We start from the raw sequence: 26761 nt of genomic DNA, 5'->3' as shown, positions 1-26761 counted from the left end.
ATTGTCCAATCAGTATAGAAAAGTGTTGCAAACAAGCCAGAAGTGGGCCGGGCTGGAATGTTATGACAGGGTAGGTTGTATTCACTGTTTGAACCGTCCACGCATTGGGTGGTCACATGGTATACTCCTTTAGAGTGAGATTGAATCGACTGGAGTGGGGTTGTAATCATACAAACACAGACACAGCGCCTTGTTATGGTACTGTATTCCACAGGCTGAGTGCATACAAAACGAACACGGGGAGAAAGACAAACATTAATTTTTTTTTTAAAATCGGAATTTAAACCTCAGTCACTTAATTATTTATACTGAAGCCAGAGAGTTTTTTGTTGTTGTTTTTCATTAAAAAAAAAAAAAAATTGGGCTGTCACTCCTACAGTGGTATTGACTGGACAAGCTAAATGGGGTCGTACTCAGACCGCGCTGTTTTTGATACTGCATTTGGAACTCCGGACTTATGAAAGAGAAGCGTTTACAATTTTTTTTTTCTGTCTAATTATTGCAATTCTGACATTTACGTTAGGAAACCATTGTATTTTGTGTAACATTTGAATCTTTTTGATTTCGGAATGTAACATGCCGACGCTTTAGAAACTGACTGGGCTGCTGAAGAGAGGTCTGGGCACAGTCTATCGCTTGTTTTGCCACCGCGCTGTTGACTATGGTTTCCTCAATGTAGTTAATTTGAAGAACGCGCAGTTTATTTTAAAAAAAAAAATCTGTTGCATGTATTTTTCTTGCATATGAAGAGGATTTAAATTATTTTCTTCTTTTTTTATTGTATTTTTGATAAACCATGGCAAGTCCAACTGCAGAGCACGATAGTTTTTCAGACGTAAGGAAGGTGGGTTACTTAAGAAAACCTAAAAGCATGCACAAGAGGTTTTTTGTCTTGCGGACTGCAAGTGTTTCGGGACCTGCAAGACTGGAGTACTATGAAAATGAGAAAAAATGGAGACACAAGTCCGGGGCTCCCAAAAGGTCTATCCCGCTGGAAAGCTGTTTTAATATCAACAAGAGAGCGGACTCCAAAAACAAATACCTGGTAGCTTTATATACGAAGGACGAGTACTTTGCAATTGCGGCGGATAATGAACAAGATCAAGACATTTGGTACCGGACTTTAGTGGATCTGCACAACAGAGGTAAGGTTCACGATTCTGTTGGGAGTAATGGAACTGGGGAAGGGGAAGAAAATTGCGGGGAAGCCACGCCAGGTGCTGCATTTAAAGAAGTGTGGCAAGTGATTTTAAAACCGAAAGGTCTGGGGCAAACGAAAAATCTAATTGGAATTTACAGATTGTGCCTGACCAATAAGACTATAAGCTTTGTAAAACTGAACTCTGATGCAGCCGCTGTGGTTTTACAGTTAATGAACATAAGGAGATGTGGTCATTCTGAAAATTTCTTTTTCATCGAAGTGGGGAGGTCCGCTGTTACGGGACCTGGGGAATTTTGGATGCAAGTGGGGGACTCTGTTGTAGCGCAGAGCATGCATGAAACAATATTGGAGGCGATGAAAGCAATGAGTGAAGAATTTCGACCAAGGAGTAAAAGTCAGTCTTCTTCCAATTGTTCCAATCCCATCTCTGTGCCTCTCAGAAGACACCATCTTAGCAACCCGCCCCCTAGTCAAGTAGGACTCAACAGGAGATCAAGGACTGAAAGTATTACTGCAGTTTCACCTGCTGGTCCAGGTAAACATAGTAATTCATTCAGAGTTAGAGCCTCCAGCGATGGAGAGGGGACCACGTCCAGGCCAGCATCCGTTGGTGGGAGCCCTGTAACTCCCAGCAAAACTAGGACTCATTCACACAGACACAAAGGTAGCTCCAGGCTACATCCACCGTTAAATCACAGCAGGTCTATTCCTATGCCATCTTCACGTTGTTCACCTTCAGCCACAAGCCCTGTTAGCTTGTCCTCAAGCAGTACGAGTGGTCACGGGTCCACCTCTGATTGCCTTTACCCTAGACGCTCCAGCGCCTCTGTCTCGGGATCCCCCAGCGATGGTGGATTCATTTCTTCTGATGAATATGGTTCAAGCCCTTGTGATTTTAGAAATTCGTTAAGGAGCGTTACGCCCGACTCTCTCGGCCACACCCCTCCTGCCAGGGAAGAGGAGTTAAACAATTACATCTGTATGGGGAAGTCCAATCTGAGGCCAAATGGACATTATAATAGAAGTCACCAGCACAATACCCCATCTCTGGTAGAAGAAGCAGAATTAGAAAAAAGTTTTAGAAAAAGAACCCATTCGTCAGGTACCTCCCCCCCAACCGTATCCCATCAAAAGACTCCATCACAGTCATCCACCGCCTCATTGGAAGAGTACACAGAGATGATGCCAGCTTACTCTTCCAGCCGCTTGTCCTCTTATAGGCATTCAGCATTTGTGCCAACTCACTCATATCCTGAAGAGTGCTTGGATCGTCATATTGAGGGCAATAGCGCTAACAAAACAGATGATGGCTACATGCCAATGTCCCCTGGTGTAGCTCCTGTTTCTAATAAAAGTGATGACTATATGCCAATGAGTCCAAAAAGTGTGTCTGCACCACAGCAAATCGTTAACCCAAGGCAGCATTCAAGAATGGACTCAAACGGTTACATGGTCATGTCCCCTAGTGGCAGTTGCTCTCCAGACCATACAAACTATGGCAAAATATGGACCAATGGTGGAAATCCAAAACTTTCTGTGGAGAGTAATGATGCAAAGGAGGTTTCCTGCAATGACTACATAAATATGTCCCCTGCAAGTGGATCAACAACCAGTACACCACCAGACTGCTATTTTAATCCAGTTGACGATCCTCCGAAACCTATGTATTCCTATTTCTCATTACCTCGGTCATTCAAGCATGTTCAGAGAAAAAATGACGAAAGCCACTTGCGCTTCTCTGTGAATTCAGGACGCCTGGTATATGGAGAGGATTCATCCTCATCTACAAGCAGTGACAGTTTAGGAGGGCAGGAGAACGGACAACAAGTGGTTAAGCCTGAGAAAGTTGATGCTTATGTGCAAACGAAAGGAAGGCTTATTCGTCCAACAAGACTCTCCCTTGATCATAACAAGGCCAGCACACTCCCACGGACACGTGAGCACCCACTTCCACCTGAGCCAAAAAGCCCAGGGGAATATGTCAACATTGAATTTAGTGACAAATCCTTTTCAGTTAGTTCAGCTTCATTATTCTCCCCCGTGTATGCAGAGACCATGAGGCAAAGGCAAAATTCTTCAGAGTACATGAATATGAATCTAGGAGCCCATGGTGGTAAGCCAAGTTATTCAGCAAAATCTTCAGTAGGTAGTACAGGTTGTGCAACTGGCTATGCTGCTACTGAAGCTGCTGCTGCTGCTGCTGCTGTTGCTGCTGCTGTCGTTTCCATTGCCCCCACTGCTGCTTCATGCAGAGGACAGCAGAGCTGTGATTATGTGAGTATGCAGCTGAGCGCCACCAACACAGGCTATACAGAATCACCAGTGATGCTTAACTACTCAGAAATTGCCACTGTAGCTGCTAAAACACCCCCCAGGTCCATTTCTCCAAAGCATGAAATGGTCCCAATAAGTATTGTTTCTGATGCTGCACATGCCAGTTTATTGGGCCAGTTATCAGGTACAAGTGCTTTTACTAGAGTAAACTCTAGCCCAAACCGGAATCAAGGTACCAAAGTGATCCGTGCTGATCCCCAAGGAAGAAGGCGGCACAGTTCGGAGACTTTTTCTTCTACTCGTGCTGCTAATGGTGGTGTGACTTTATCCTATGTAGAAGATGTGAAACGGCATAGCTCTACGTCTTTCGAAAATGTCTGGCTCAAGCAAGGGGAATCTGCTGTCTCTGTAAGAAAAGAGCAGCAGCCAGGTGCCAGTACAACAGCATTTGAAAACGGACTGAATTACATTGATCTGGACATAGTCAAGGATTTTAACAACCAAGAGCGGACCTCCCTCCAGCCTAAATCCCCTAATCAGCCTTGTGGAAATAACTCTGGTGATGATTTAGGTGCTTATGCAAGCATCAGCTTTCTGAAACCAGAAGATGTAAGGAGCAACCCGGCAAAAAGAGAAGGTAGGAGTTGGTTAATGATGCTTATATTGTCAACTCTTTATATATGTGTGTATGTATGTATGTGTGTGTGTTTATTTATTTATGTATTGCAAAAGGCTCCTAATAAATAAAAAGATCAGTGTTCCTAATACACTAATGAGGAACACTGCTGGGATGCATGTGAAGGATTACCCTTTTTCTGTGTAGTAAAATAACACTATTTTTTCAGTATACTGTAATATCATCTTCATGTTTAATTGTGCATCATTAAACCAGTTTTCTAGTTTGGGGGTATCAATGCATTTTTTTTTTTTTTTTAAGATTTCTTCAAGGTAAAAGGATCTAAGGCACTAGTAGTAAAATGGACGCGGAAGCAATATATTGGTGGTTGTACCAGTCTGTCATAATTGTCTTATCCAAAAGGTATAGCAGTTTTTTGGTTTTCTTCCATTACCATGTTTAAACCAAACGTACAGCAGATGCCATTTTCAACAATGTTTTACACTTTTGAGGTTTGTTACATTGTGCCTGCCCCTTCAGGTTGTGAAAGAAAAACATGTTCATTTAAAATAACTAGATTACAGTTTATTATGAAACAATGTCTGATAACCTGTGGCTTTTAATCTGATTAAAAAGGTTCAAATTGAAATGGAGAAAAGTGAAAGGTGGTATAGCACACACAATATTGTATTAGAAATTTTGAAATGGCGCCACTGTAGATATTTTGTGAAATACCTTCTATTTTATTTAATAAATAATTTTGATAATATGCCCAGTCTGCTGCTGGGTTGGGCAATCTGTTTTTTTCTGCAAGATATACAACCTGTTAATGTTCTATATAAAATGAACAAGAAAGTACTTTCTTTAAGCTGCAAACTATTTTAACACTAGAGCAGTACATCACAGTCCTTTTGAAATGATTGTCTGTATAATGTGTGGATGTAAAAACATGTTACATTTTTTTTAACTTTACTGTGGTGTTAATTGCAATAGACAGCAGTGTAAAGCTGAGAAGCTGCAGCGCAAGAAATAATAAAAAAAAAAAAAACAAACTTATTTATAAAGAAAAATAAATAATATAAAATAATGAGATTGTCTTTACTTTCACACTTGCTACAGTATATGCTCAGAGAATCCATTATGCAGCACTATCAGTCATGAAAACAGTGCCTGCAGTGTTGCGTAACTGCAGTCTCAGTGAAGAGTTTTAATCCTCGGGGGTTCTACCATTGCGAAGAAAATGAGCACTAGGAGAAATTAAGGAAACTGATCTGGATTTGTTTTGTCATTTCTATCTGGTGACAGAAAGTTTAAAAGCCACCTTGTTTAGCTGGCAGCGTTTAACCTACTTGTGTCCGTAAAAGATGATTTCCTTGTTATTTTTGTAGCATCACATTTTTATGTAGTGTTGTGCTACGATTAAATGTACCCACATTTTTATTTTTTATTGTGCAATGCCAGTTTATGAATGGCGGAAACTGGCTTCATGTGTAAGGATTGCTGTGTATTGTAATGCTATAGAAGTGTTAAAAAAAAAAAACACAGTTGGAATGGCTCCAAGGAGATTGTTTTTGTTTAATTGTGCTAAAGCTGTTTAAAACCACTGTTGTAAATTCTGTACCCTTTTAGTACAGATTGCTGTAGCATGGTGCAAGTAGTTCAGTGCATTAGCTAGTGCAGTGCTAAAGTGCGTGTTTTGAGCCTTGATCCATTGCCCCTCCACCTGTGTATAGTAGCCACTGAATCTGGCCCCTCCAGCATGGATTGAACTGTAAGGATGCACTGGCTCTAGAAGGCTTTAACAGTATTGTACTGATTTGTGCTGTCTAAAAAGAATAATGTGTTTTTTTTTTTTTTGCATCTATATTTTAATATTTAGTTTATAGATCAGGTGGATAATTTGTTTTAAAAACTCCCTCCTTAAATGTGCACCGCATTAGAAATTAAGAGAACATTTGAAGACTATTTACATACATTAAATTCTACTTCTGTTGTAAAACATTATTTTTGTAATTTATATTGTTATCTCTCCAGTTAGTCTTATTTCTGTTTCTTTTCCATTTAAATTCTCCTTATTAAAACATTTGTATCCATCTCCTATCTCTTATCTTATCCATGACAATGTTGGTCATTATAAAGCAATTAGAAAGCAGTGCTAGGACTTTTGTGATGTCAAATCAAATTATGAACTATGATCTTGAGAAGGTCATTCAAACTGAAGCTCCGGTGGTACTGTAATTGGTGCATCACCTACATCTGGTCACCAGCACTGTGGGAAGTTACAAACTATATATGGATAGCATTATAATGTAATGGATATTTTTTATCAATAGCTATGTGTTGGATGGATGTGCTACATTGGTTTTAAACTTGAGCTTGTGTTTTTAATAAGGTCACATCCTCTTATTAGCTGCTGCACTTGTCATAGATGTTTAATGTAGGCATTTAATGTACAATATAAAGCCTTTCTGGAATGGTTTACAGTATTTGAATGACTACCGGATTTGTAAGAAGTCATCTTCCATTTAATGTATTCATCTCGACAGTATGTGCTTTAAAGCCTTAAATATTAAATTCAATTGCTGTTTTTCATTAAGTAAGCCAAATGAAGCAATAATCATAAATATCAATCTGTTATTACATTAATTAATCCATTCATTAATTAAATTGCTATCCATCTTCCCAAACAAGCACAGCTAAAATTATGCAAGTTTGTACTTGAAAGAGTTCATTTTGGAAGGTGTGCCGCATAAAGCAGGGGGTGAGGTTTCTCAAATTGGGTCTTTTGAACTAGGTGTGGAATGTGCCTGTGGATGAGAAAATGAATGATCGTCAACTGCTTTAAGCTGAAAGGCAAAATCTGGCTGGGTTGAATTGTATTGTCTTTTTAGAGCCTGTTTCACACAGGTCTTTGTTACGCTGGACCCCTTGTGAAGTCACTTGATGGTCTGACGCCATCAGAAACAAACTATTGCATCTACTGCATTTGCTGTATGTGGTTGCAGGACATGTTTTGCATACAGATGGAGAATTATTATATCACTCTACTGTTATTAAGCTGATATCTTAGACTATGTTCCTGTTTTGATATTTTTGTTAATTAGTTAGTGGAGTTACCACTAATGTTGATATTTAGTATATCTGACAGTATATGTAGATTCTGTATTGTGTATTAGTCATTGCAAATTTTACTGAATCACTCTAATGCCCACCTTTTCAATTTGATAATTTTACAGCAAATGATATAAAAGCAATCCTTTCTGAAATCCACCCTTTCATATATACTGTTCTTGGATTGCTCTTCTAAAGAGTAAACTGTGTCGTTAACCTGAACGGCAGCCTATATACTGTACTTGATGACCTCCTGAGCTGTTCTTGCTGTGTTACACCGGGTACACTTGTAAGTTTATCGAGTATGGTACACTTAGCAAGTGTACTCGGTGCTTTTCAGGGGAAACGTCCTCAGATTGTTTCTCTTTCACACTGGATGTGTGCTGAGTATACTTGGAGACGTACCGAGTACACTTCCATCTTTTCAAGTTTGCCGAGAACACTTCCCTTTCATATTACACATCTGCAATAGTACTGAGAACACAAGAAAATCACATGATCTCCTTGAAGTGAATGCAGGGAAGTTCTACAGCCATGGAGAAAATTATGGAGAAAGTCCTGATTTTGTGTGCTGCACTTTTGTGGTGTTTTGTAATAATGAGTTGGTTATAATTTCTGGTGACTCCCACTCCTTTGCAATATGTCCCTGGTTTTAATGTAGGAACAGCGTAGATTTTAAAATTTTGCTCTGCATTCTTCAGCAGTGTGGTTAAAGCTACATTCTCTCAGTCGACTGGAAAACTCTTTGAACATTTTGGTGTTTTTATGGGTATTGTCAAGCAGTGTTTGTATATGGGTATCTGCTCAAATTTCAGGAAGAGCTTCGATCTCTTTCACAACATCCCCCTGTAGAGTCCTGCAAGGGCCGATTTTTATGACCCACTTCCGACCCGGACCCGAACCCACAACGCGCTGTAGCAGCACCCCTTATTCGTGACCCAGCCTGCTTTAATAAGATCTGCAACCTGACCTGAACCCACAAGTTTTTGTCCTTTACCTACTACCTGCGTCAACTGACTCTCCCTCTGTCACATTCACACACGTCTCTAGCGTTCTCCACAGATTGAGTTTATACAATTGGCTATACAGCGTGGTAGCTTTCTCTAATGGTCTGCATATATTTTACTCTCTCTTTTACTATAAAATACCCGTCTACCCTGTTCGTGCCACCAGTCAAAATGGAGCTACACATGTGCTTTCACAGATATGTACCAGTTTTGTGGCTGTTGTTCACAAAAACATGACATGTTTTGCAAGCAACGAATCCAGTCCTGTTCATTATTTTCATTCACTATGATTCCAAAAGAATTTCACAGTTCTTATTTACCTCTTGAACTATTTTATCCAGTACATGATATAAATCTTTAGTTTCGTCTCGTTTACAAACATTTTTAATATCACCAACCAGACATGATAAAAGCATCTTGCCACGTATCAAACAAGCAAGAACACTGTGTAGCGTGCATGGGGGAAGGCAGCAGCAGTGATGTAATCACATATAAAGACATAAGCCCGATATATGCTCCTTGCACAGCGGTGTATCGGGCTCCTGCCTTCCCCTGTGCACGCTACAACTGCTTAGTCAGCTGACTCCTCCCTAATCGCTTCCTGCTTCAGATGTTGCAGATTAATACCGGTACATTTACCTTCTAATATGTTATTTGGGAAAGGTTACAGAGAAGTATGTTGAAAGGACAGAAAATATTTTTGGTAATTTAAATTCAGACCTGAAAATTACTACTATTTTTTTTTATGGTCTTCTTTTTTTTTTAAATTTATTTGTACCCACACTCCCAATCGCAAACCATGAAAAAATTCACATTCCAACCCAAACCCGACCCACTTTTGCGGGTCACCTGCGGGCACCGACCCGATACAGGACTCTATCCCCCTGATCTCCACATTTGCCATTTTTGTCTTGCTATCAGTTGACCACGCAACAACCGCTCCAGTTTCCAGGAGTTTGACTGACACTGGTACACCTGACGTTCGCAACTGAACAGAGAACATTTTTCTTTCACACCGAAGCAAAAATAAGCGAACTGCCCCCAGAACGGATGCAACCATACCGAGACCACTTCCTTCATGTGGTTTTGGTGCTCTTCGTTTTAATTGTTCCCGGGAACTGTACCGGAAAACTGAATATCGGCCCAGTTATAGTACGCGGCAGAGTGTGTGCACTGCACTGTAGTTGAAGATTGACAGGGGATTTGCTTTGCCGTGATGTAACGTTGTTCATTCTGCATTCTTCATCAGATCAGCATTTTCCTGCTGTTAGACAGCTGATGTGATGTTAATTACTTTGAACTGATTTCAGGTCTTGCACTTTCATTTTAGCACAGGTTTTATAAGAAAATTAGATCTACTGTAACGCACAAATGCACTACCAACTTTTTTGTGGAACAAGAAGATGCAGGTAACTTGGAAGTGCTAGCCAAGGTATTATAATCTATTTTTATATTTCTTATTAACTGTCTAACTGCAATCAGACCAACAGCAAAGGTACCAGGAAGCAGCTGTATCCATAGTAGAAGTTGTATATCTTGAATCATTCTTACCCACGTACTGTACTAGTGATTTGTAACGAAGTTCCGTTAAATTTATAGTATATTAACATTTCTTTACAGTTCTATTATGCAATTAAAATGTACACTACTGTTTCAAAGACCTGGTGGTTACCAGTGTAACACATGTTTTAATGAAATATGAGAAACTATTACATCTACTTAAATTGTTTACCATGCATGTCTTTATATTAATTACTTTTAAATTTCATTTTATTAAGCTTAAAAACTTACAATAAAATGGCAAAACCTTTGATCTACCGAATGCATTAAGCACCCTAAGCGTAGTGGTGTCCTTATTTCAACTTGACACTGTGCCTGGCTTGGCATCTGAATAAACCTTGTTGCAGGCCAATTCATACACACAAGCCTCAGTAAAAAGTGGAAAGAATATTCTAATAAAAGGAGTTGGATAGCAGACTGAGGGGTTGTTTTGCCAGTACAGGACACAAAAGTTTGTAACATTGCATAGTATCCAGTAAAAAAAAAAAAAAAGTGTAAGGAGGAACAAGTTGTAGTATCTTTTATGTATTGAAATAAGCATTCAAACATATAAATAGATGAAAGGAAAGGAAGCGGATGTTAAACCCAGATGCATCTCTTGGTTAAGAAGCAAGCCAACCAGTACAAAAAAAAAAAAAAAAAAAAAAAAAAAAGGTAAAATAAGCACCATGGTAAAGCACATGCAGATTATTATTATTATTATTATTATTATTATTATTATTATTATTGTTATTATTATTATTACTCCCTATAATCAATAACTGAACTATTTTTTATTCCTGGCGACTAAGATACACCCGTTACAACATCAATCTAGTGAACTGCTTTCCAAATGTAATGAACTTGTTTATGGAATTCTTTACGGCAAGTTATTGAGAGTATCGTGGTTTATTGTTTATTTAACTTCAGAATCTGGAGCTATAGGGAGATATCTGTCTACCTGTTTTTACATATGTACTGAAGTCACACTTATAGTTTTTCTAACATACAAAGAATGGTATATCTTATTGTGATAAAACTTGGTTACAGTATGGAATCTTTACCGCAAATTAATGTGCATCTGGGGGCTCCCGCGTGGCACATCCGGCAGGATGGGTCGAATAGCCTGGAGGCCGCCGGTTCGAGTCCAGGCTAATCTACTGCCGGCGGTGGATGAGAGCTCCCAAGGGGCGGCGCACAATTGGCCGAACATCACCTGGGTGGGAAGGGCTTAGGTTGGCCAGAGTGTACTCTGGTCACCGTGCACCAGCGACCCCTGTGGACTTGCCTGCAAGCTGCCCACATCTGCGTTGTCCTCGGTCAGTGGTTGGCTGACGGCACACACTTCGGAGGACAGTGTTTGTCAGCGCGGGGGTGGTAGCAGTGAGCTGAGCCTAAAATAATTGGCTCTTTCAAATTGGGAGAAAAATGGGGTAAAAATCAATTGGCGACTACTAAATGTAAAAAATAAATAAATAATGAATATTATAATCTGGGCATGTATGGAGGAACCTGTGTAATTTGCGGCCAAGGCAGGGGTGTTTTTGTACTTTTTAGTAAAATCCATCTATTGGATGGGCTTGCACAATAGGATTAGATGGAAGAAATTCATTTTAGTATTTGTGTTTTATCTTTTTTGTTTATTTACACTGATTGGGATTTGAGCACTGCAAATAAAACGTGTTTTACAAAGCACGAGACGTGAAATCCTTGTAGCCCTGGATTTTAGAATTTTTTTTTTTTTTTTTTTTTTTGCTCTACTTTGGAATAACTGGTTTGAAGATAAGTGCCTTTTATTTTGGGGGTGGGGTGGGGTAATAAACTTAAAATGTAATTTCAAATTGCTGGCCTTTACTGAGAAGAAGCAACAATAAACTACAACAAACTTATTAAAACCTTACTGTGTTTTCATTTAAATTGTAAACAACCTTCTGGAGTGCATATGTCTGGCTCCCTGTTGAAGCCACAGTGGCTATATGCCAAAAGCCATATAACATTATTCCCAGAAGTGCTTATGTCCTTATATTTGAGGTCACAAGATTGGCAATGGAAAGTTTTCTGAAGCATTTTTCTGGCATGTCACTGTTTCAGACTGGAAGAAGTTTAGGTGTTCTTTGGCTTAATTTGAACAGAAGTCTTGAAATCCAGGCCAAAATTGGAATCTGTGCTGCATACAGTACATCTGCTAGTCATCTATATGTACCGTGCTGTAACCTGATCTGAAAATGCTGCCACAGTAATGCATTGGTTGATTACTTAAGTGCTGGGTGCACTGATGTCATTGGGATGCTGAGGTACATGTTGGGCTGTTCAAATGAAGATCTGTACTTTTCTATAGGGGTTCAAGCCCGTGTAGCTGTACTGTTTAAAAACACAAAAATGTAATAGAACCAACAACAGATAACCACACACAACACATAAAACCTTAGAAAACTGGTAGATGATATAACTACATTTAATAGCCCTGTAGGTAGACCACTACAGTACCTTTTAACTAGAATTTAAAATCTAGATATGAAAAACAAGGCTTTACCAGGAAGCAATTTGTATGTTTTAACTCACTGAAGTAGGCTGAACGTCTGGACCCTGAGAAGGCAGGAAACTCTTCTTATGATGAAAAGAAATGGTATTTAGCATCAAGTGAATTCTGTTTTGGTATGGTATTAAACCTTTTATTCTTTTATTTAGTATTTTCAAATGCAATCCTGTGCAGTAGCCCTTTTTCTAAGGGAAAGTAAAATATGTTATTTAAAAATGATTACAGTAGGTACCAGCAGACAGGTTCAATAGAAACCGGACTGTGTGCAAAGTGGATTTCTACTCCCTTGATGTACAGTAGGTATTTAATTGTATGTATGGAAGTTATGGATAATTACTTTGTCAGTGAAGATTTTTACATGAAACATCTGTGATTAATTAAACCATTTCTGACAGTACATCAAAAACAGTATGTTGTGCTAAAACATGTCTCTGTAAAAACAAAAAATATGTTGTTCCAGAAAAGACAGGCGACAACATGTTGTTAGACAAAGAAAGCAGTGACTGACCGTGTATGTATGTATGTATGTACTACATATATATACATATACGATATACATACATATATATAGATATATAATATATATATAGTATATATATAGATATTATATTCAGATATATAGCATAGATATATATAGTGTATATAGAATAGGTTTTATACGTATATATATCTATATTATATCGTTCAGAAAGATATTTTCGTTCTTTTCATCACTTCAAACATATTCACCTTCTGTCTCTTCCAAACATGCAACATGTGCTGAGTGGAGGTTTGATACCGGAGTACAGTAATTGATTTAGTATGATACACCTGGTTGTAGGGAAATTGGTCCTTGAGCCTTCAAGCGGTAAACCAGACTCCAAAAAAAGAATTTCCCAGTGTTCGATTGTTATGGGAGCCTATGGTCAGCATGTCTTATTTAGAGACATCTTGTAGAGAGGTGTACAAGAGAGAGAGTACAATTTGTAATAATTGAAATGTTAGACATAGGACAGGCTGAACAGATCCCTATACTCAAAGGACCGGATCAGGCAGCATCCTCTGTAAGGGCCAGGACAAGACATACAAACAAGACACTCAGCTGTCACCGAGGAGGATGAGAGACAGAACATACGAAAGACGAAGCTCTCAAGTCCAAGCTGGGTCAGGCAGCATCCTCTGGCTGCTGGACAACAAGGGGAATGAGAAGACAAACATGAAGGACACTCAAGTCCAGCTCGGGTCAGGCAGCATGGTCTGGCTGCTGGGAGACAAGGAGAATGAGACATAGAGAACAAAAGGACAGATCCCGTCACTACTCTGGCAGCATCACCTGGCAGCTGGGTGGCGTGGAGAGTTAGGGAAAAGTGTCTCGGGTCTGTATAGGAGAGACAAATGAAAAGACCCCCCCCCGCTGCATATTATTAAATAGGGAGTAAACTATTTTAGTGGCAGTTCTCCATTTTTAGCAATACATTTCAGTTTCTTGCCGTCCATTATTTTGAAGTGGCTAAAAGAGCAGATTTGTGTGGTAAGTGGCTGTTGGACAGCTCTGTAGTGTAGAATACATAAAAATGTAGGAGGGTTTCTGTGGAAGAAAGTAGTCCGTCACCCAGTCGGCTAATCACTAATTTTGGCTTGATGGATGTTCGACCTACCTCGTGCATTAGCTGCACTAATAAAAACTGTGCTGCGTCTTCACACAGGGTTTGTATTTGTGTATCTGTACGGTAAAAACGGCGCTAATGCTGTACTGTAGTTTAAAAATCTTAAAAATCTTTTTTTAAAAGCAAACGCTGCGTCTGCAGCACAGTACGTGATCGATTGGATGTTTCTCCCTGTAGGTGATGCAGTAGATCAAGAACTTACTGTACTATTTGTATGAGATATCCAGGAACCTCAAGTTTGGGGAAAAAACATCAGTGTTTTGGGTTCTTAATTTTGGTAGGTGTCAGAAGGTGGGGAAAAGATTGTCTTGAGGTATTGATTCAGATCACATGAGAATCTTTTATACTCCTATGACAAATTGTTCAGAAGTTGAGAACAACAAGGCCATACCTAAAGTATTATTATTATTATAATGTTTTATTTTGGACATTTTGTCGTGGAATGTGATTAAATTAACTATTTGCAGTATTTTATTTACCGTACGTTCAGACAGCTAAATGCTTTAAACCACAGGGTGTACCGTAGATCTGGCCGTCATTGTAAATGTGACAAAATGTTTGGTTAATGCACATGCTGGTGGACTATACATTAAGATCTTGTGTAACTAAAAAAAAAAGAAAAAAAAAGAATGTATTTTGGACATACTTTGCTGTGGTTTGAAATATGTTAACCACAGATTCATGATCTTTGGCAAGATCAGATCAGTTACTGTAGTTGTTTTCTTTATAATATACAGTTCTTTGGCGTGGAGACTGGATGTTAATTCTAAAAAAAGACAAGGAATAGGAGAACTATAAAAATAGCCATAACATGCACAAGTTACCGTGATGCTAAATAATTTGTACAGTAAATTATAAATGAATTTGTAACTGCAGTATCAATCATGCATATATTTGCCAGTCTTAATAATAATAATAATCATTTAAAAAAATGTATAAATTGAACTCATTCTGGTGGTTTCAGCTCTCTGCCATGTTAAACAAAATGACAGACCCAATGTGTTGGTTTGTGAAGTAGTTCTGATACAATTAACCTATCTGCCTGGTTTAAGTTCTGTCAGTTCTCCGTTTTATTTTAACACCTTGGTATGCTGTTATTATTTGCTGTATAATTTCTGTAGATGTATGCATTTCCTCTTCTAGAATGGAAGTAGTTAAACAACCTGGCTTTATTATTGAATACAATCTCAAATGTTGGCCTTGCTGCTAGACCGTTAATGTTTTGTTCTTGAAGCATACAGTGCAGAGTGAATTATATTAAAGCTGAGACCAGTTGCTAACGTCATATAGTGTCATTCTGCGTCATCTTTAACGTATTGGTGATACATATTCATACCAAGTGGGTATAGACTTCAACCAGCCTTTTCATAGAGCAGAAAAATATGCAATAATGACTCCCCAAGGAAATTAATCTGGTATGTCTCACCATACCAGCATGCTCCCCAAGAAAACGAAATCCCTGCTTGTAGGACAGCTCTGTTTTTCTCTTCTTTTTTTTTTTGCTTGTTTTTTTAACCTTGTGCGTGAATGTGTAGCAGCTTTACGGTATGTTCCATGTGTGCTGCAGCACTGCTCTTTGCAGGCTCTGAATGTACTTCGACAGGAGGAAATCACTTTAGCAATAATCATTTTTGGCAGTTGTTAGTCAGCTCTTTTGAAAGTAAGCATATACAGTGGAAACCTCTACCAGGGTTTTGTATAGGGTTCTGCATTAGGTCCTGTTGACCGAAGGTGTCTAGTGTGCATTTTATAAAATGTTCAGTTAGGGTCTGTTTTTTTAAGAATAAAATGCAAACTTTACACTAAATACTAAGCAGACAAACATAGTAGGTGTTTTAACTGGGTTCAAATGTTGTTGATGGTTGTAATGTAGATTTAAAAGTATGCTTCCCTGACCTTTTTTTTTCTAATATTAGTATACCCCAGGCAGGTTAAGATAAAAATAATTAAGCGGAAGTTGTTTCTGAAATGAGTGCCAGCAATCTTCCTATTTTATGCCAGTACATATTCAGCACAATTTGAACCAGCTGTGTCCTCTGAGCTTTAGAGAAATATGTTGAAGGCGGCTATCTCTGACGCAAAAGCATGCCAGATGGACATGAGTATTGATAACAGGTTACACTTTCAAGCCTCATCTGTGTAGCCTAAGCAATTCTGTATTAATTGCTTTAGCTTTGGCTTCATTTTTTAGTAGTAGATGTAGTTAGCTTGGTAGAATTGTCTGTCCCAACATTTTAATGCAAACTCACACTACTGTAATACTTTCAGTACCTTACTGTCCATATTACCCGAACCATGCATTTAATATAGAAAACTACTGTAATTATTTTATAAAAGGTCATACAGTACTATAAATCTGCATACTCAACTGTTTGTATTTATTTATTAATTTTAAGACGATCACTGAGGCTGTTGTAGGTTTTTTGAGTACATTTATGTTCATGCAATACCCAATTTTATTCAGTTGTAACTCGATTGTTTGAAATGACTGGGATGGTATTTCACTTCTGTGATCATTAAGCACATCGTTGAAGTACTGTATCATATAACCCAACTGCTTATTAATTTTAAAGATCAGCCTATAAATGGCGTACACCACGTTTGTATTCATTTCAGCTAAGAATAATTGATGTTACTACTGTAACCTGACTACTTGATTGAGAGATTTGGGACACTGGTGCTGCAAGTGTAGAGAGAGAAACGATGGCTATAGTTACAAAAATGCAGTTAATTAGTAACAGAGTAGGTTGTACTTAGGCTGGTATTGTACTGTACTGCTTATTGCTCATGAAGAAAATCTTTCACTTTTACTCAGCCCTATAGATTTTCGCGATACTCCATCTGCAGCGTAGCAGTTGTCTGAATGTATCGTCTCCTGGCTCATGAAAAAAAAAAAATGTAAGTTAGAAAATGATATGTATTTCATGTAGTTTTAAATCCTACAATTTGATACAAAATGGCAGCAACTTTTAGTTTTAGGAATTGATTCCTAGTTGTTGGCTTGCATGTCTCAACGTTAAACGAAGCGCTGGATAATATTTGTTGTTATTCTTATTATATTCAATTGCATGCAGTACTGTATGACTGCAGAGTTTTCAAGGATCACACAATGGAGTAAGAAGTTTGAATGCATCCGTTTTCCCAAGCTGCAGCTGTCCTAACACAAAGCACAGAAGGAACCTCTTGAAGGAGGAGCTAGAAAGGGGGCCCTGTAGTGTTGACCTACACGGAGGGGAGACCAGCTCCTCTCCAGAAGTCAAAAGCAAGGAGCTGACTCGATCAGAATCCTAAGGCACTAACATTAGGCCATGTTATAAATAAGAAATGAAAATCAGGGTAAAATTAAATAATACTTTTAAATAATAATTGTCAAGAAATGTTGTCTGTGTTCTAGTTTTAAATGGGGTAGAGGGTCTTAACAAAATTACAATATTTGTCCTAGTAATAAATTTCTGCAAGTTAATCTTCTGTTTTACTAATACCGAATATTATTGCTTTTGTTGTTTTAGACTGCGGAACTGAGTTCATGAATTTCATCAATATGTTTGTGAAGGATATACAGCATCTGCAGTAATCACAGTCCAACGGTCTGGATTTGTGGAGCTTTGTGTAATGAAAATATTTTCCATTTCAATATTTGAGTTATTTTTCTAAAATGGATGAAGCCGCAGCCTTGGTGCTCCAATGCACAATGAACTTCTGTAGAAAGTCAACAATACCGGTAGTTTAAATTATTTTAAAGACATGGTCTGCAGTAAAGGTTTCGTCTTGAACAAAAGATTCAATATAGGAAATGCCATAATGTTTATGATGCGTGTTATGCAGAGCCACGTGCTTGTAATCTGTAAAGGCATGTTCTAAATGAGTAAAGCACGTATCTGTTCACATAATAGTTATAATTACCTTTGGAGTTACAGCTGTCCTAATAAATAAAACTATTTGGGCATTTCCATGCTAACTGGGTACACATGTATAACACACAGTTTGAAAAATAAAGTTCATGATGCAATGTTCATCCACCTCTTATCATATGCTCTAGAGTCTCAATGACATGGAATTATTAAATTAAAGATAACTTTTCGTGTTGCACAAATGTTGCAGGTATTTGAAGTTTGTACTCCATTCGTGGTAACGCTGCGATTGAGGACGGACACAAGGCATGAAAGGAACCCAAAAAATTACAATTGTGTTAAAATGTTGTGCATGACTTGTTATTTATTGATATTTTATTATGAAAAACAGTCAAATATGGGAGTCCAATGTATTCCTTATGATACTTTAATCAGTTGTGTGCAAGCAACAAAAATCAGACGCCTTTATCCAAGGTGACTTTGTGAGGGTGTGCCGAGTGGCTGATGTTAAACTGGGGAGACGCACAACCAAAAATACAGTTAAAAGAAACAAATACATTATTTGTGAACAAAAGTAAGCTGCTTCTTTCAACAAATAACTATTTACACTGAGCCTGGATCAAACCAAAAAAAACGTTGGCAGATAACACAATCCTTCTATACCTAGGCTAACACAGAGGTCAGGTTCTAACCTCCTGCCTACCCAGAGCTCCTCATACAGACCTCTTTTATACCTTATCACAGGTAGGTCCCTCCCCCAGCAAAACCATTACTGGGCAGATACCCATAATAATTGTACATTAATCCAGATTTATTATTATTATTATTATTATTATTTATTCAATAAGAATGAAACATTCATTTCAATATAAACTCAATCTTACCCTTATTAAATTTACCATTATTAAAGTAATAGGGTTAAACAAGATTAAACGTCCCCTCTATGGAAAAGGTAAGCGCAGCCCCAAAAGAACATCGCATATCAAGCATGAGCCTCAGGCACACGCTCCCCTTCCCATACAGACAACAGCCTGCCACAGAGAGCAAGCAGACATGCATCACATGTGCTTCTTAAATCCAATAGTAATCAATAACAATCTTAAAACTCACAACTCCTGTATGTTTAAGCAGTTTCATTAGCAAAGAATACTTAAAAGATACAAGTTCACTTTAGCAGCAGTGTGCACCCTGCTACCCAAAATGGTACATCGCACTCAAAAAAAAAAAGCAACAAATGTATAAATACAGATTTCATTCTTATGCCATTCCTCGATTCCTGACAAGTAAATACACGCATATGCCCCAAAACATAACCTAACCATTAAGAATTATCTGATGCCCTCAGGACACTTTCTAGAGGATATTCCTGTGTGTGGTCCTCCCACAGTGGGATGAACCACATGGGGATGCTGCTAGTGTGCGGCGAGTTTCAGCGTGTGACATAATTTAGTCACTAGGCTAAACACGTCACACACTGCAACTAGTATAATACAGCGGCAGGCTCTACATTCTGCCAAAGATGATTTGCCAGTGCGAGGAGGCAATTTTTATTTTGTTTCGTTTTCCAGCGGACTCCTGGGAGACCACAGGTTGGAACCACTGCAGTACACTATACCTCCAGTGTGTTTTTATCTAATTTTAATATTTAATCTCAAAGAAATCAAGCTGCAACTTGTCAATTTACTCAAACGTGTACACTTGTAAAGTTTTCATTAGTATGGAAATACCCATTTTTACTCTGTGTGGGGAAATACATTGTGCTACCACAATAAGACACCCTCCCTAAAACCAACACTCCTGCAAGCCACTGCATTTTCTGATTTGATGTTATCTAGCATCTCAAGTAGAAAGCTATTCTTACTATGTTAAAAGGCATTTTCTACAATATTAAAAAAAAAATAAAAAAAAAAAGCTGGTGCTGGGTTTTTAACGAGTGTGGGCCTCAGAATGAGGTTGTAGCCCCATATTCCAAAAGAAATGGTTTTCTGGAAGCTGTGTCAGGAATATACAGATCATGGCAGCTGCTGAAGAAATGCCCGCTTATACAGAGGCTCTGCAGAGCATATTAACAAGGTCACGTCAGGAGCTTGCAATAAACTGTGCTGCTGCAGTAGTCCATTCCTTTAGCACCTATTGTGCAGTGAACCTGGAGTAATAGATAACAAGTGATTCATTTGAAATTCAAGCAGTTTCGACTTATTATCCATTTACTGGAAAGGTATCTTCTTAATTATTATTTTTAATGTAGGTATTTAACATTGACACTGATCCATTTTTAAAATAGTGCACGTAACACCACAAAACTTGAACCAAACAGATCTGACATTCTTCCAAGGCAAATATTCTGTGTAGAAGCTATAATGTAGTGGTAATTGACTAACAGAAGTCCATAGTTATGTTTTTATAGTACATCAATGGAACATATACTGTAGCTTTCATTATACAGAAGTTTGGAAGAGGTTTGTTTATATAGGCTTCATCCAAGGGCATTATTTTTTGATTTGTATTGAAATTCTTCTCGTCATGGCTGCCCAACAAACTGTAAACACAGACTTATGAAAAATGTGACTCTTTGTTCAGTAATGTAATTCTTTTAAAGTTATGTTTAAACATTGCCTTGAATGTCGAGGTATTTGCTTGCATATACTCTGTGGCTTTTAATTTTATACTCTACAATTTGCCATTTTACATTTGGTTTTATAAGTAAAGAGAGGCGAGACCTAAAATCAAAGCTATGTAAAAAAAAATCCTGACATCAGACGTTTCCTTTAAAGTCAGTAAGCCATGTATTGAAACCAGGAGCGTGATGGTTTTGCATTCTGTGCAGTCAGTAAATGTCAGTCTTCATACTTTTAATTTTAGGCCATGTTTATATTTTTATGTCAGAGGTTTTGAAACACAGCTCTCTGGTTCCTGTTCATTTTCACATACCAACATTAATTCAGCTTTACTGTTCAAAACATCTACAGGATTTCACTTCAGAAAAGAGCAACCATAGTCGATTGTATTATTGTTTTTCAGTATAATAAAATATGATGGTGCATTGAAGTCCGCTATCTAAGTTGAAGTGTGTCAGAGTTCATGCGAATCTTGCCTGACACCCTTAACAAGAGTGAAGAGTGTGACAAACAAAGACATTGACAGGGGTAGAGTGCCAGATTTACCTTGAAACACTAAGCAGATTTGGTCATTTGACATATGTTCTTATCATAAAGTTACAGTTCCCGTGGTCAGGCATATCAAAAATGAATGTCAGGTCATTGTGTGGGAGTTTATACCGTCCATCGTTTACTACAGGTGAATCACGTCAACACAAACGCGCCCGTTCTAAGTGCTGGCGACTGTGTATCATTGTACCGCAATATAACACATCTTTGATCTGAAAATTTGAATATCACATTTGTTTGTCTTTCTATTGTACCTTAATGACATTCATTATTGTATTTAATTTTGGCAGCTGTATAGGTTTGAGCTATCTATTCTATTCTTCATGGGGTTTTAATGAAATGCAATTGTATCTGTTGGTATGGTTAGAAATCCCAAGTTGTACTGTAAGCACACAGCCAGGTGACAGGTGTGTAGTTTTTTTTTTTTTTTTTTTTTTTTTTTTTTTTTTTTAATACAGAATCCCTCTTTTTTGCTGCCAGTTAATGGTTTTCATAGTGATACTTAAGAAAACCTATGTCATCTCCAATAACCTCTAGCATCTTTAGAAACAAAAGAAAGTTTGTTCTCTCACACACACAAACACAAACACAAAAGATTTGTTAGATTCAAAAACATTAAAAGTCTATTTTCATTTATGTACAAGTGAGGATGTGGGTGTCTACTTCATTTGAATTTATTGTAGGATAGTGCTCTGAGCTAGTCTTTTTTTTTCTTGTGTGCCGATCAGCGGTTTTTTAACGCAATCCTGCTGTTAAGTGCATCTCTGCAGTGTAACCCATCCTATTTCGTAAAGCACAGTTAGAGTGCAAACCTGACATGTACTATTTATTTCTGATTTTTTAATATACATTTTAATATATAGATTTAGCTGTAGTTATGCTAAGATTCTCGTTGGAACTCCCTGTCAAATGGATTACATGCATAGCTGCTGTCCCAATAAATTACTGCAGGAGACACTAAGCTTGCCTGAACCAGCAGCAGTAGCTACAGCTGTCAGACAGGACAGTATTTTATACTCTGAGAAATCTGTCTAAATTAAGGGAGAGGAAGGAGAAGCCAAAAGTGTGGCGGATAGTTCATCAGCTGGAATCTTCCTCACTTGACTAGACACACTAAAAGAATTCTGGCACTTTACTGCACTTTCCATTCTTGGTAACAAGGGAGGCAGTGCGAGCTATATTTTCATAGTCCATGACATAACCCATGAGCTGTGTACACTATTGTACTGATTAAGTTGTATTTTAGTTTTTAAAACTATTCTGATTCGGGCCAGGTAAACTACAGATAAGGTCTGTTATAGCTATTGTGCTGTATTGTTGGATCTTTTTAAAGTGAGTTAAAATCCTTTCTAAACGTTGCCTTAGTGGTGACATACAAATATTTTATTTACATGCACTACTGTAACAATTAACTTTTTTCTTTTAATATTGGACTAATGGGGTTAGAAGTGTCAAATCCAGTATTGATATTGTACTGCAGAGTTTGAGAGTTAGATAAAAACCAAGAATCTACCTGCAGAGTTCCATAGAATGCCTATCTGAGAATCTGTATGCACCAACTTATCAGCCTGCAGTGATCACTCATCCACATTTTCAGCAGAGGTGTGAAGTTCATCTATGCTACCATATAAATTCCCCTACTCTTGAGGAAACAAATGTTTCTCTCCCCTTGGTCCCCAGTGCATTGACTCACCTCTTGGACGGGTGTCAGAAACCACTCTGACTTTCAGCTAGTGCTAGCATTCTTATCAAGTCAGATAGAAACAAAAGGTGTTTGGAAATAAATTCTGCAAAAGCTGAGCAGTTGTTTTAACAAAAATCTGGAATAAAGGTTACCAAGGAAGGGCTGTACTGTTGCAGTCAAGGCAGCATGCCATCCAGGCAGACTAATACCAAAAGAACTGCTTGTGGGGAAAAAAGTTGAACAATGCATGTGTTTCATCTCCATTTTTCCAAAGAGAGCGATGCAGAATATATTTTATATATTTTATTTGCTGTGTTTATTGGGGGTATGCAAGCTTTTTATATATTCAAACTTGAGCAGTTAATATTAAAACTTAATAAACAATTTATTAGCAATTTATGTCAACATACTTGGTTTGTTAGCAACAGTATGTTAATTAAAGCTTCTCACTATCACAGTGTGACACTGTACTGTAATTGTTGACTTTGGCTCCTTTCTCAATAGATGGTGTCCATTGCCTCATAAGCAGCAGCCAGCATCGTGCAGAATTGAATGTTTTCCCCCTTTTTTTTTCTTGTTCCGAATCCTTGATGATAGGAAGCAACACTAAGCATTCAGCTAATGAGTCATGAGGGAACACAGGGGCAACTGGAGCCAACCTCCTGGCCCAGGCTCACATTTTATCACTTCCCATGAGAAAAACAACAGTTTTACTTGTAATAAACCACTGGAGGTGTTTTTACAGAATCCTTTTGATCTTCTGAGATACAAACCGAAGACCCAAGATTGGATAACAAGAGGGGTTGGCTGTTTTTAGAAAGGAAACATCTGTTTAGGGATTTCATTTATTTATTTGTGTCCTCATGCTATCTAAAATAAAACCTTCCCATAGTGTATTGAAACGTGCTGTTTTGAACACCGTAGTGTTCTTGTATTCTTAATAAATGGGAACCAGAATTGTGTGGGTTCAAATTGTCAAAAATAGTATACATTACAGCAATTAAATAAATACATATATAAATATGTTTAAGCAATATATACAATGTAAGTATTTTCTGTGACTTAAACAAATTAAATCAACCACATTTTCAGATTACATTGCCAAGGCTTTCAATGTAGTGAAGCAGTTGTATTCAATTACCATCCATAAGCATCCATTTCAGTTTAGATTAGTTTACAACAAGCAGGAATGGATACTGAACTATACGTGTGAGTCATTATGTTGAAATAAATACAAAACAAATGAAGTAAGTCAACTGTCTTTAGTTTCCACTTGGCAAAAGTGCCTTTCATAATGTTATATGCTACCGTGCCACCAGATATGTACAAAGAAGTTTGATTTGTCTTTTTAGGATAGAGCTGTGTATGAATTTACATAGTGCAATGCATTTTGAGCCCTGTAGTTATCTGGGCCGTATTGATTATTTATAAAGTAGTCATGTTTTTTATTTTAAGGATATTATTATTATTATTATTATTTTTTTTTTTTCCAAATCCAGTTATGTTCAACTTACTTCAGCTGGTACTTCCATTAATCCTGTCTCTTATTCCATAAACTTAGTGTCAAATATTATTGTTGTTAGAATCGCTCTACAATATTGCCTGGAGCATAGGTCGAGGGGCTGCTTAATAACAGGCAATGGAAAAACATGACGTAAAGGTAATGTTGAGGCTGATAACAAAAGCTTCCACAAACAGTTTTTACATTGGGTGGCTTGTTATGGCAATGTCTTAGAAAAGATAGAAACTACAGTGAATTCTGGCAGCAACCTTTATCCACACAACACTTAATATTTTATGTTACTCCTGCCAAAACATGTACAGAATGAGTCCTGGAGTTGTTGCTGTCTGTGCAAATTGATATGAAAACTAGACAAGTGCAGGACCACCTTTTTAATGCGCTGCGTAACTGTTTTAGTGCATTTTTCTTGCAATACTTATTAATTGCTTCTTAAAGTCGATATCAAATAATCAGAATCGCTTACTAATCCAGGTGATAAGTACAGTATAAAACTGAGTATACACAGGTTTTCCCCATGACTGTGTCTGCCAGCAAATGATGTCAGCTGTGTAAATGATCCTTACCTCAGCTCAGCACAGTTATAGCGCTCTGAATTAAAACACTTGTCTTGTATAAAGTTTTATGGGTTGTTAGGGAAACACTGGCACTTGTTTGTTAGAAACGAGTCTGGCTCCTCTTGTAGTCTGGTTATTTCAGTCTGGACTGTATCTGCTTTGTGACTAACAAAGGACCCTTTCCCTTTGTTGTAACAATTTCTTGCCTATACTGTAAGTAGTTAAACAGACAGGAACATTTTTCCCCTCAGAAGGTGATCTTTGCAGTGATAAAGTACTGTATATAGTCTAGCACATCAGAAAAGACAACATCTAAAATAGACATACACTTGGTTAGTTATTTTGCCAGCACCATTTAAATTGCAAATACCCTCCAGTATGGTAGAAGCCTGATTAAACAAAACAAAACAAAAAAAATACTATTGCTAAATACCAAATATTTGCTGGTCTTCGAAACATGGTAGTTTTAATTGATATCTGATAAACTGAATGCAGAACCAAGGCCATGCAGTCAGATTCTTCTTTTGGGCAATTATCAGAGGCAGCTTGTTTCTTAAGCTGTTGGTCAGACGCTTCAGTAAGTACCCAAGATTAACAATGTTATCATGTCTTTGGTTGTATAAAATGGGTAATAAATAAGTAAGTAATGGCATTAGATTTTTTATTTGATGTCTACTTACACATTATTTCATTAGTCTTCTACATTATTAGAGCCTTGTTTAAACCCTACTCCCTACTTATGTTTTTTGTTAAACTTTTTACATGACATAACATTTTGTATGTATTTGCACTGTTAAAAATTAGAAATCAAGAGTTTGTGTTCAGTAGAAAATCTTATCTTTACAAGTATATTCTATTTCATTAAATATTTACTAGACACGACTGTATGTGTGTGTGTGTGTGTATGTCTATATATATATATATTATAGGGTACTGTAAAAAAAACTCTTAAACTTTGAAAGTTGTGAAAAGTAGCAGCATTTGGCGTCAGTTCTGCTGTACCACACAAGCCAGTATCTGTGATGAAATAGCTGTGTTCCAGCACTAAGTGAAATTAAACCATGTGCAGGTCACCCTATAAGAAGCATTTGATCCCTGCCAAGTTTAACTGTAACATTTAGAATATTATTTTCAATTCTTATTGATTGGTTGCATAAAAATACAAACTTTTTTTTTTTTTTAATTATGATACTGTACTATATTACATGCGCTGAACTGTAAAAGGTGAAGGAGAAGTGTTGAGGCAAGAGAGCCATCAGAGAATACTATTTCATAACCTTCCTGGGATAGGCTTTCCTTTCATATGGAGGGCCACACAAAGAAAATTCTGTTTCTCTGGCAGTTAGAGAATGTAGGACAGGAGACCTTTTCACCTTCTCTTTACTGTGACTCTGGAAAGTGTGCTTTTATAGGAAAATAACTTCTGTTTACCAACCTTTTAAGAACATATTAAACTACAGCAATCCTTTTAAAGAAGCATTCGGCCACATATTTAACTTCTAAACATTCAAGTTACTTTTGCAAAATAACCACAGCAATGAAGCAGCTTTGGTAATTCAGCACAGCATACTTGTGTTTGCATGGAAAATGTACCTTTGTCTACGTAAGTCCAACACAACACACTTTTCTTTTCTATAGCATACTGGTGTTTAAGAGCTCCTCACAGTGATTATTCATTTTAGGCTTACTTATAAAAATCTGTACCACTTTGTCTGTGTGTGTGGTTTTTCAAAAAATGTTTTACCACATTTTGATACCCTTCTAATCCCCCTTCTCTCTTATATTTCAGAATGATGACTTTAAAAGCTCAGCAAACCTGAGTGATGGGTACCCAGACTGTAGATTTCTTCTATGCCATAACCCAAGACCTCCCCTTCACCTTTTCGTTGATGGTACAATGCATTTGGGTTACATTGTTTACTTAGTATAACCTCAGGACTTAGTTGACTGAACTGTACAACACATTTTTGCCAAACAAATAGCACTGTGACACCTGAGCAACCCATCTGCTTCTTAACAGAAACTCTTGCTCTATACCTAACACTAAATCACTATGTGAATGGGTATACTGTAACACATTAATGGACAC

General features: G+C 37.6%; 1 protein-coding gene across 2 annotated transcripts; it reads left to right on the top strand.

Annotated features, from left to right (window-relative positions):
* Positions 1-112: 112 nt before the first annotated feature.
* Positions 113-26761, top strand: LOC121327022 (insulin receptor substrate 1-B-like). Of its 2 annotated transcripts, XM_041270779.1 has the most exons (3): positions 113-4073; positions 4374-4475; positions 26462-26761. In XM_041270779.1, exons 1-2 carry the CDS (start codon positions 797-799, stop codon positions 4457-4459), a joined length of 3363 nt encoding a protein of 1120 aa, XP_041126713.1. In that variant the 5' UTR covers positions 113-796; the 3' UTR covers positions 4460-4475; positions 26462-26761. The 2 variants fall into 2 exon arrangements, with proteins under 2 accessions (XP_041126713.1, XP_041126714.1); XM_041270780.1 differs by lacking the exon at positions 4374-4475 and having other exon boundaries at positions 114-4073.

This window comes from Polyodon spathula, chromosome 14, assembly GCF_017654505.1.
Source record: "Polyodon spathula isolate WHYD16114869_AA chromosome 14, ASM1765450v1, whole genome shotgun sequence".
NCBI classification, from domain to species: Eukaryota; Metazoa; Chordata; class Actinopteri; order Acipenseriformes; family Polyodontidae; genus Polyodon; species Polyodon spathula.
This window is presented reverse-complemented; position numbering and strand designations above follow the sequence as displayed.

What these genes read in the sequence shown, in the direction of transcription:
- LOC121327022 (XM_041270779.1), top strand. Translation starts at nt 797, where the DNA reads ATGGCAAGTCCAACTGCAGAGCACGATAGTTTTTCAGACGTAAGGAAG. An exon ending in CAACCCGGCAAAAAGAGAAG is followed by an intron (nt 4,074 to 4,373) that starts GTAGGAGTTGGT and finishes TTTTTTTTTAAG; the next exon opens with ATTTCTTCAAGGTAAAAGGA.